This window comes from Simochromis diagramma, unplaced genomic scaffold (assembly GCF_900408965.1).
Source record: "Simochromis diagramma unplaced genomic scaffold, fSimDia1.1 OVJJ01000334.1, whole genome shotgun sequence".
Lineage (NCBI taxonomy): Eukaryota > Metazoa > Chordata > Actinopteri > Cichliformes > Cichlidae > Simochromis > Simochromis diagramma.
Genome location: NW_024386764.1, coordinates 1815276 through 1826887, shown reverse-complemented (window position 1 = coordinate 1826887; position 11612 = coordinate 1815276). Strand labels below are relative to the sequence as shown.

Genomic DNA, 11612 nt, shown 5'->3' with positions numbered 1-11612 from the left:
GTACGTTGAGGTTCTCTGGATGTGAGAACCATATAAAGTGAATACATGACAAACTTTTTATTTTTATCTTTTGCTGGTTTATGCTGAATAAGTCTGTAATCTGATTTAATTTTGAAGCTGGCCTTCATATGCGATATGAGTTCTTATTTTTAGAGCAAAAGGGATGATTTATGCAACATTTCCCATCTGTGCCTACATCTGTTTGCCCTAACATTTAGAATAAACCAAAAGACGGCATTTCTGAACATATGTGAAATTTAATTGGCTTTTCAAGAAGGCATAATTACAGCACAGCTGTAGAAAAAGACGGCCACACAACGCAGTTAACAGTTCAGGTTTTTCAGAAGGTTGAACCAGCGTGCCAGTCAGCAGGAATTACAGATCTGCAGAGGCCTCTGCTTTGGTCATACAATGTGCGCTGCCATGCAGCATCATGTACATGCAAACCACATGACCCGAGTCAACCCATATCTCAACAACTGAAACGAAACTGGATGTAATTTACAACCAGACTATACATGTACCTGTTCTGCTTCTGCACAGGGCAATACATTCAGACCGCCGCGTGAGGTTTTAAAGCTTGAAAGGATGTTAATGCAGTAAAAACAGTACATCCGGCTTGTGGAAAAATAAAAATGGCTGTGGGTTTGTGGTTGCTAAGAGTAAACAATAGGCTTTCGTTTCAAGCATGTTGATTGTTGTAAATTAGAGGGAGACCTGACACTTAAACAGGGCTTTTGGGGAGAACAAGAACTACGTCTATGATACGCAGTATCGAGTGTTTACTTTGGAAAGAAAGGAATTTACATCTATATGGACAGAAATCTAGAGAGTGGGTTTGAATAGTTCGCTCTTATACCTGCATTTAATGATTATTATTAACTGCCTAAATCTATACTTAATTCATATTGTCCAGTTTTTACAGTGCGATCCACACAGGGTTTACTTATTTTTATCAGACTCGTTGCCCAATAATATAACTGACTGGAAGCGTTTAGTGCTTGAGGCCCATTAAATAGCCTAAATCATCCCAAAGTGCTCTCAAGCTGCAGTACTTCATTACAGACGGTCCTTTTAGTGCTTCTTCTTAGTGCAATCAATTCTGCAAAGGTTTTATAGTATTATAATCAGTCATCACTTAGCATTGATCATCAGAGTTAAAATCTATAGACACTTTGCTTCAGTCGAACTGGATTTTCAGGCATTGCATGGCTTGTTTTGACTGGTGTGGGTGCCAAATGGGTGGTGTGTGCAACATTCAACAAGACTACAGGCCAGAGTCAAGCTGAAAAGTCTGCAGCAAAACTTTATGACAAACTGATGGTTGTTAAGAGACTTAAAACCACCAAAGTCAGTGTAATGATGACAACAACGAATATATAAACATTCTATTTTCCACCATTAGTCATCTGGAAATGAAGATAAAGCAAAAGCAGACAAAAAAACTGACCAACCAATCAACGAATATTTCCATGAGCCTGCTGTTATGGCTGAAAATATAGGAAATACTGAAAGATATAAAAATGTATATATTTTACATATTCTTCTGGAATTAACTTAAGGTTTCTATATCATGTCATAAAAGAAATATTGTACACATTCTTATATTTGCTTATTTAAAAAAAAGAATGTCCTTAGATATTTAAAAAGACATTAAAGTTTTATGGCTTTAAAAGTCCAAAACTACACAGGAACACAGGTCATCTCAGCCTAACAAACAAACCACAGAAGGTGTAAACGGCTCCACTAACTTGTCTCTCAATTTACAATTTTAATGACGTCCTTTACAACATACATGGCATAAATACTTTACAACCAAAGAAAAGTCATTTGAGCCCAGTCAGTGGTTTAGATTTGACCAGGAAGTTTTCCTAATCAGCCTGCAGGCGCTTGTGTTCGCAAAGGGAGGTACAGTCTATTCAGTCGTATCGTCTTCAGGTCCTGAGGGCCTACTGTATGCCAAACCTTCAGCTGGAATCCAGTGTGTTGCAACATCATTCTACAGCTCTTTTACTGGTGACCAGCTGTTTCATCAGAGCAGCATCAGCCACTCAGCAAGCTGAAGCGGATGTTTGAATAAAGAAAAATTACACAACAAGTCTGTCTGCGTGATTTGCTGCAGGTCATAGTTTTGCACAGGTGAACTGAAAAAAGGAGACAGACTGTCCACCAGAGGCCAAACTACTCAACAAGAAGTGATGAAATTCTCACACCAAGTACATATTTTCTGCACAGTATAGTTTCAAGAATGCTTTGCTGGATCTATTGAAAGCATAAAATAAACAAAACCGCGTCCTGCCCAAGCGAAGCCGCAGCTTTACAGTGCCCGACTTGGAAAGAAATGTCACTCTTCTTGACTAGTTCTTCCACTACAGCATTCCTTAAAAGCTAACCAGGAAGTGAACTTAGTGGAAGAATCAAGCAGATATACAGAAAATCATACTGATGTCACACTTCATATGGTTTACTCCCTCGCAGGCTTAAAGGGGAAATGAACAGCCGTGTACGCCACGCCGACTTGTTTTAATCAGCCATTCGAGTGCAGCGTCACCCGTGCTTACGCAACCCAGAGGATATGATAAAGAAAACACAGGATGATTCCCATTATGGAAGAATGGGAGGTATGTGTCCAAACATGATCTAACCCTGACAGAGCAGCTCGTTTGCATTCATTAGGGGAAACAGCAGTGCATGAAGATCCCTATCTCCATCGAACCAACTCCAGCAGTGGAGGAGTTGGCGTGAAATGTCTCTTCAGGAGACTGCTTTTAATCTGAGGACAAACACAACCCACTGAGACCAACTGGAGACATATGCAGCTTCTCTTTCAAGTCGGCTCCAGTCTCTTTTCATAAAGATCGTTCAGATCTGGACAGATGTTCTCAAAAAATAGAAAAAAAAGAAAAAGTTTTCAGTTCTTGAGTAAACCCTCATCATTCTTCATCTCTTCTGAGGGAGGCTGGCTGTTGCCCGTGTCGTGCCCAGAGCTCAGTGGCTTGGAGTTGGCATTTGTTGACCTCTGCCGACGAGTGCCGTTGCCAATGCAGCGCATGAGGTTCTTAAAAGTTGCCCACATTTCCTCATCCTTGTAAGAGTAGATGCAGGGATTCATGACAGAGTTGAGTACAGCCAGGAGCAGGAGCCAGCGCTTTAACTTCATGACGTGACAATTCTCACAGTTAAGGCCATCCATCAGCAGAACCACCAAGCCAGGAGTCCAGCAGATCACAAAGGCCCCTGAAGAGAAAGAAGCAAACTACGTCATGATCTTCAGTACGTTTCCTTTCAAAAATGTGTATAATTTTTGTACAAAGGCAGTCTGAAAAGTCGCATCTTCAACATTTTGCAGATGAAACTTAAATAATAAATGTCTTATTATACAGTTATGACAAGACATTTTGGACATTTATTGTATGAACTAAAATATTGATGAAAATTGTTCTAAAGAGGCGACTTTCAGCTTTGATCCTAGCAAACGAACAACAAAAACTGCATTAAAGATTGAGGAATTACGTCCTTTTGTTTCCATATTTTAAAACCTTCGTCATGAACAGTTTGAAAAGGCAAAAACAAACAGCAAACAGTCTTCTTTGTTTTGCCTTATCATACTACTTTATCATCAGCAAGTGATAAATCAGGTTAACGTGGTGTGACTGACTCTCCCACTGCAGATCGTTTCATTTCGTTATCTTTTAAAAAAAGGGTCATTTTCAGTATGTTTCGGGTCATTTTCACTGCTTTGGTGTATTCAGCTGAAAGAGCAGAAAGTGTAGCTTTGCACACTTCAAAGTTTATCTGGCTGCTTCTGTCTTCTGGCACATCATCAATGAACTCACTGCCTCTGGAGGGTGTGCATGCTTACGTCATCTCACTGCCTCCGCCATGTTTGACACACCTTTTCCGATGTTTCGACTCAGAACAAGACCTCAACAGTTCACTTCTTTCAGAGGAACCGGTACAGCCGAGCTCCGATTCATCTGTCCGCACGCCTCTTTAGAGCTGTGTTTGTTTTTGGTCATCTCTAATCTTTCCTTTCTGGTGGTTTTTCTTTACAATACATGCTGCGAACATTCACTTCTCTCTTCTGCGGACTTGCAGGCATTTTTATGTTACTGAGGTCACCGGTGTGCTCCATCTTCTTTTCACACTATGTTAAACTTTTAGTTTGGTTACTCTTATTAATTCCTCTCGTGTGTTTTTTGTTGTTTGCAGGATGCTGCATTTCACTTGGGCCAGTTCGTGACAATCAATGTAAAAGCTTAGCAAACAGACTGAGGTGAGCAGAGGAAGCAGGAAAATGAAAAAAGATGGTTGCTGAGGTTGTGTGGCCAGAGATGATGCAGGGGTCGGGTGATAGTTAGGGTTTATTACTCCAAAATGAAGCCAGTCTGCATTTTTCCATTAGTATCTTCTTGGCATAATAAATGCTGCTGGGCTGAGGGGGCCACTTGTACATATTTCATTTATTTATTTGCTTCTGCCCGACCTTACGTCACGATCGGACCTACATTAACCAGAGGTTTTCAGCAGACGGTAAACATAACCACAGCCTGTAGATTTTTGGATGCTCTGTATAAACATTCAAACTTCCACCGGTGTCCGATTGCTGTGCACATGTGGAGATCAGGAATTGTGCAGAAGTTATATTTTACACAAATGGAATTATGTGTTAACAAACTTCACCCCTGAAGTTAAAGCACAGAATGTAAAAGAACCACGTTGCTTAAATCCAACCTATTCTAGTCGAGAAACAAGTAGACGCAGGTTGGAAACACAATGCCATTACTGTGCTCAGTACTTAACTGTGTGTAGCAGATAATGAGGTGGGTCATGGACGCACTGAAGCAGCCATCTACTTCAAACATGTTTGGGCACAAAGCAAAGCAACTAAAGCTTTTCTGGAAATAAAACGAACCAACAAGCATCAACCTGTCTGCTCTACTAGAGCATCTCTGAGCTTTATGCCAACAGCAGGAGAAAAACATGTTTTTTGTTTGGGTTTTTTTACAGCTCACCATTTCTTTTGTCAGACAGAGGGGTGTGGGAGAAGGGTTGAGCTCAGCTTTTATTCTAAAACTCAAAAACGAGTTATTTATATGCAGCCTTCTTCCGCCTGAATTTGTTTTCATCATCTGTGATGTCCAAAGTAACGTGAACCAAACTGTAACTGAGATTCCATCACCGTGCAGTTTTTGATGTATTCTACAAGCTCAAACTTTTTTCCTCTTAAATCTCTTACAAATAAAAAAGGCTTTAGAAGCCCATGTTTTGAACATCTGCTCCTTTTGCTATTCATTTGTCGATTTGTGGTTACGCTTAAAGAATGAAAACATATCTGCCGGGAGTATTACGATGCTTCACTTCAAAAGCAGGCCCCAACACACTGGGATGTGCTACATTTAAACAGATGGATGCTTAAACTACAACAACTGCATGCTGACAAACTAGTGCCATGAAGCGCAATTATGAAAAAAGAAGAAGAGTGATTCCTGACGCTTACTTGTTTTAAATTTGAGTGAATTTATTGTATGAAGTCGGAAAGATTATGAGCAAAAAAACAAAACAAAACACCCTAAAAACAATCTTCGAACCTGTTACAGGCCGAACACTGAGAGAAAACAGGGACAGCTGTTGTTTCCTTTTACTTCTAAAGGACAGTTTATGCATTAGCATATTCATTCTTTGGTGTGACAAAGGCCATAGCATTTCCAGTCTTTCTGCAATCAGTTATTTTACTGCTTTTAACAAAGCATGTGTGCTTCGTACGCATTTCTGAACTGGTTTGCCCTGCTGCCGTTTTTGTCTGCACAAGCAGTTTTCCCTTTACCTTGGACCTGACTCCATGCCCTACAGGTTTTGATAGTCCAATTGTTTCTTCCATAAGAGCTTCATTAACTTTTTCCCATAAAGCATAATCATTAAAATAATTGTGTTACATACTCTCCAGCTACAGTTTTAAGTAAGTAAGTTTCTGTGTTAACTGTTGAAGCTTATTGCTACTGTGAGCAGAGGTGGAGGGCTTTAGCCCTGTGATAGACAGGAGATTTATACCATATCTCGCCCTATGAAAGCTGAGATAGGTTAAGAGGAAGAAGGAAATCAACAGATAAATTAACATACTGAAGGGACGAACCTACACTTGTGTGATTACACTTCAAGCTATGGAGAAGTGCATCTGAAAGCAATCGCCGAAGTCCCCGAGTATAGGTTCTTTTTCTTTTTTCCCTTTTTTGGGTAGGGAGGAGGGGACGTTCACTGAAAACCAGTGCGGCGTGGTGGATGGTACGCCACACAGGCTGTGAAGCAGTGTCCTTGCAGGAAGAGATAATTACACAGCCGTCTGCAATAAAGTGTCTAAACAGACAAACATCTTCTACACTACATTCAGCACTGAGATATCTGCCCATGTGAGCTGAGAAAGATCAGCGCCGGACCATTTCTCTGTGGTGTGACGCTTCAACCTTCTCTTTTATCTGAAGAGCACACAAAACAAAAAGCAATCACACTGAACGCTGAGGAACTCGTCTGACCTGCAGCGCTATCAGAGATGCATCAGTCTGGCCTGCATTCCTAGCTATGCCGCCCCAGAGCCTCAAACAAAAGGCATCTTCCAAAGAATAGCTTCAAATGACCTTCAAAGTCTGGTGAACTATTCCTGAAGACCATTTAAAGGAATGACAAGCAAGCTTGTCTAAGAGAGTTCAGGCTGTGCTGAAGAATAAAGGTGGTCATACCAAATAATTAACTGTTTTTGACTCGTATTCTAAATCTCTGTGCACGTTTGCACACGTTTCATTCTAAGCCAAATGTACAGACGTGGGGGGTGGCTCAAGACTTTTTCACAGTACTGTACTTAAAACAGTGTAACTTCCAATGGTCTGTAGTTGCACTGCAGTAGAATATCCTTGTACACTCCTATTGTACCGTTTACAATAGAAAGCACTGGTCTGATTTTATTACTGAGCCTCTATTGAAAGGTATCCTCTTGCGAAACGCCAACAAAGGGAGCCAAGTAATGATATCCGAGGCCCTCGTCTAAGATGAGTCAACTGAGAAGGGGAGAAGGTATTATGACAAGCGTTGTACCACTAAATCATGAGTTTATGTGCCAGCGGTTAAAAAATAAGTTAAGAGGTATTTCTTATTATTTCTAAACACTCTGAGGCTACAGCTTCTCAGACGTGAGGGCACTGAAAGGCTGCTGTTTGGGCGAACGCAGCTAATATTTTTTTTGCCCCTTTTATAACTTGCTTTTCCATCTTGTCAGGAACATCTAGATTATAATCAAGTATCTTCAGCAGAGACTCTAAATTGTTTCTAAAGTTTGTGACAACTTTAAAAAGCACAATAGTGTTTTTATGATCCGCTGATCAGCGATACTCCTCAGGGAACTACTTTATGAGTAGCACCTACCAAGCACAACCAAGACCGTCTTCATGAGCTTCATGGGTGTCCTCTTGCGGTTGATGGAGCCGGAGGTGTGTGGCATGAGCATCGCCGTCTTCTTTTTAACGTAGGCGTAGATTCTCAGGTAGATGGACACCATGATAAGGAACACCACCAGGTTAGAGACAGACCAGAAGATCAAGTAGCTCCTGCTGAAGATGGGAGCGAGCTTGGAGCACGTGTTCAGGTTGCAGATACAGTTCCAGCCCAGACTGGGCACAGCCCCCATGAAGATGGAAATGGCCCACACCAGCACAATAAGCAGCGTCACCCTCCTCTTCGTCAGGTTGCTATGAACTTTCCAGCTCATAACAGATATGTAGCGCTCCAGAGCTATGACTAGCAGGTTTGCCAGTGAAGCTGAGAGACTGATGTCTAGAAGACCTTGGCGGATGAAGTAACCAGTGACAGTAAGTTGCCGTGACACCTCGCCCGTGTTGAACATGAGGTACACGTACGCTATCCCTGCGAGGAAGTCCGAGGCAGCCAGGTTGGAAAGGAGATAGTAGAAAGGATAATGAAACCTTTTATTGGTAATGACAGCAGCTATGACCATGACATTGGAGACCAGGATGAAACAGCAGAAGATGGAGCCCACAACCTGGACCAGGATGAGCTGAGTGGTGTCCCATTTGTCATCACCTCCGCTCTGGTTGTAAAAGAACTTCATCGTCTCATTGTAATGACAGGTGTTCTGTTCGGCCATTTTAAAAGGCAGGTCTGTGAAATGAGAAAACCAAGACGTTAAAAGCAGAACTTTTCATTATCCATGTCAATACGATGGACTCTTTAAACCTTTTGTCTCATGTTGCATCTATGCAGTCTTAGTCACCAGCTATAAAAAAGCACAACTCATTAATATCATCTTCTACAAATTTGTTGTGATGAAATCTCTAGACTGACTGAGTTTTTTCTCTCCCCCTAAGCCATAGGTGTCAAACAATTACATTTGGCCCGCGAAGCCACACCAAATTACTATTAGAGCTGGCCTACTGGTATTATACAGCTAATATATATATTGTTTAGTATTAAGCTTTGCTTGTTCCATATTCAGTTTTTCAGCAAAACGTGTTTGAGTCCATAAGAAAAGATTCATTCTTAAATATGGAGGAATAAATATATATTTCAATAAATATTAACGTTAGCACGCGACTTTGTTCCAGTTTTGAATTTTGGCCCACTGTGTATTTGAGTTTGACACCCCTGCCCTAAGCCTAGGAAGAGATTCATTCATTTGACTCCAAAACGCACACAGCACAGCCTGTTTACCGGAGCCGCTCTGATTGTACAAAACTAAAGTCACAGTAAACCCTCATTACTAAAGCTGAAGGGCATGGCCATATATTAAAAAATCGGAGTGAAAATCATATGGACCCCATCTGAAAGTTCCATGTATGCAAACATTTCTTAGGGTAAACGCTGCATACATGGTAATAAACCAGAGTTGACTGTAACACGGTGCAAGGTACACTTTTCTTCATGACTCCTTTGTTCACTCAAACTTTACTACAACCGGTCCGACTTGGAAACCAGTGGGCAGCAAAGCCAGGGGAGGAGATTCTAACAGCGGGACAGACAAATGATAAGCACTTGGAGAAACCACAGAAAAACTAGTCAAAACTAATAAGAAGTTAACAAAAAAGGCAATTACAGGAGATCGAGCAGAAGGGAAAAACAGCCAGGTGGGTTTACCTGTGGGAAATGTTTGTCCTTTGTGCGTCAGCAGACTTAAAGTTGCGAAATCCTCAGTTGGACTTAATGAACATGTTTCTCCTGTAGCGCTGTGCGTCCTCGGCTGAGGACGGAGGGAGGTGACTTCACTGCGCCGCTGCCAGGACAGAGTGAGAGCAGAGCGTCTACCTCCCCAGGTCTCAGCAGCGTGACGCAGAGGGCGTGAGCGTGGAGCCACCCACGCTCACTGCTGTATTCTTTGCACGAGACCCCGCGAGCGCACGATGACCAAACGAAACCGATAACAAGTCAGTGATCTGAATGAACCAGAAGTTTATCAGCTAGACTACGTGACAGCTGCGGATACAGTTACATCTTAACATTGTGACATCTTATGTTTTCAATTCAATTCAATTTTATTTATATAGTGCCAAATCACAACAAAAGTCGCCTCAAGGCGCTTCATAGATACAGAGAAAAACCCAACAATCATATGACCCCCTATGAGCAGCACTTTGGCGACGGTGGGAAGGAAAAACTCCCTTTTAACAGGAAGAAACCTCCGGCAGAACCAGGCTTAGGGAGGGGCGGGGCCACCTGCTGCAAGAAGAAAAACAGGACAAAGACATGCTGTGGAAGAGAGACAGAAATTAATAACAGATATGATTCAATGCAGAGAGGTCTGTTAATACATAGTATTAATACGTTTCAGTGTGAATAATGAAACATTCTAACTTTTTGGCTTTTAAAATCCGTCATTTGGAGTCCCTGTCACTTTTAACATGTCCATGAATTTTTACCAGGTCATTCACAAAAACATTTCTCCTTTAAACTCATCTGGTTTCATTCCTATAAGCATCATAATATGTGATGTTTAACCAGTTTTTTTTTAACCCTTGCTCATCTAGTCTCATACACACTGGAACCGTAGCGCTGGAAGGACTCCAGCTCCTAGACTGAGCTACAGAAGACTATGTGCGGTAGCTAGAAGCAGTTCCACCTTGAACAACAATACAACCACTTAGCATTAATAATAAATATGTCTGATAAAATATTAATTACAGGCGAGGCATTTTTCCTGCATAGGCACTTTTCTTTTTGACACAACAGCATCATAAACTAGTTTTAATGCAACTTTACTTGAGTCAGAAAACTGATTAGAGTCAGCACTGAAAAAAGTTGAAACCAATTAACCAGCAGCTTAGCACCATTACCTGATTTTCTGGTAAATCGTCCTTGGAAGGGATTTGTTCCTTTGGGGTTTTGAGAAGCAGGCTCAGGTTATCCAATGGCCATTCAGGGCCTGTGCCCGGGGTTCTCATAGAAAGTGTACTTTATTGGTCCCCGTGGGGAAAATCCCTCTCTGCATTTAACCCATTCACTCAGTGAAGCAGTGTGCAGCCATTGGGCGCCCGGGGAGCAGTGTGTAGGGACGGTACCTTGCTCAGGGGTACCTCAGGGTAGCTGTTCAGGGGAATCGAACCCCCGACCTTCCGATCATGGGGCCACCACTCTACCTACTGAGCTATCCCTGCCCATAGAGATGGGGCCCCAACCAAGAGGCGTATAAAAGAAATACCAAACTGTATCAACTTAGACGTTAGATTTTTAAACCATATTGTCTTGTTTATTTCATACCAGGATGGCATAATTGGTAAAATATTGTAGTATGTATTTTTCCTGCCCCTTTTCTCCCCTACAATGCCGATGCTAGTAGGCTCTCCCCAAAGTTAGACATCTTGTGGACTAGGTACTCCCAAACCCATGGGCACAATAGAGGAAATGTGAATAAATGTGTTCCTGACTCATCTTTGTAAATAATTCTGGATGAAAACCTTGCAATCAAGTTCAAAGTTATTGAGATGTCAGTTAGATGACATGCAAGCTAATCACAATGGATTGATGACCTGAAACCTTTAGCATCCAGGGAATAGTTTTGTTTTACCTGCAGGATTTTTTCCCCCATCAAAGAAAAAAAAAAAAAAAAAAGGTCCTTTTTCAGTGGACACATGCCAAACGTGCCTTTTCCCAAGAAAAGCTCTGCGTTACAACAACGAACAATCATCCATGACCGAGATTGGCAAGAATCTCGAGGGTTGTGGTGCGTTGGGGGCAGAAACCAAGACGAAGATGATAACAGCTGCTCGTGCACGAAAACATAGCATCATTTTTTTTTTTAAACAATCTCTGGCTGTTTCATTTAGTGTAAGGATAATACAGCTTTTACAAAACGTGTATTTTGATATTTCTTCACTAAAAGCTGCAGTGCTCTCTATTTCAAAACTGTTCTGTGTACATATATGCACACATTCCTGTATGATGCATCTGATTACTGAAGAAAGGGGAAGAGAAGGAGGAAATAAAAAACAAAACACAAAAACGAGCGAGGGCTCATCAAACATTTTTGTCCAGGGTCTGTAACTTCATGATCCAGGCACGTTTAACAGTCTGCAGATATCTTCTTTGCCTCATTTGTAAACTAGCTTTGAAGATTT

The 11612-nt window shown here is 41.5% G+C and overlaps 1 protein-coding gene and 1 long non-coding RNA gene across 2 annotated transcripts; both read right to left on the bottom strand.

Moving 5' to 3' along the window:
- Window positions 1-241: 241 nt before the first annotated feature.
- lpar3 (lysophosphatidic acid receptor 3) lies at window positions 242-9308 on the bottom strand. Its single transcript, XM_040031165.1, has 3 exons — window positions 9139-9308; window positions 7414-8166; window positions 242-3237 (listed from the first exon to the last, which is right to left on the bottom strand). Exons 2-3 carry the CDS (start codon window positions 8150-8152, stop codon window positions 2912-2914), a joined length of 1065 nt encoding a protein of 354 aa, XP_039887099.1. The 5' UTR covers window positions 8153-8166; window positions 9139-9308; the 3' UTR covers window positions 242-2911.
- LOC120733130 lies at window positions 4060-7407 on the bottom strand. The gene is made up of 2 exons (XR_005695739.1): window positions 6152-7407; window positions 4060-6056 (listed from the first exon to the last, which is right to left on the bottom strand). It is a non-coding gene; the product is annotated as an uncharacterized LOC120733130 (long non-coding RNA).
- Window positions 9309-11612: the final 2304 nt, after the last annotated feature.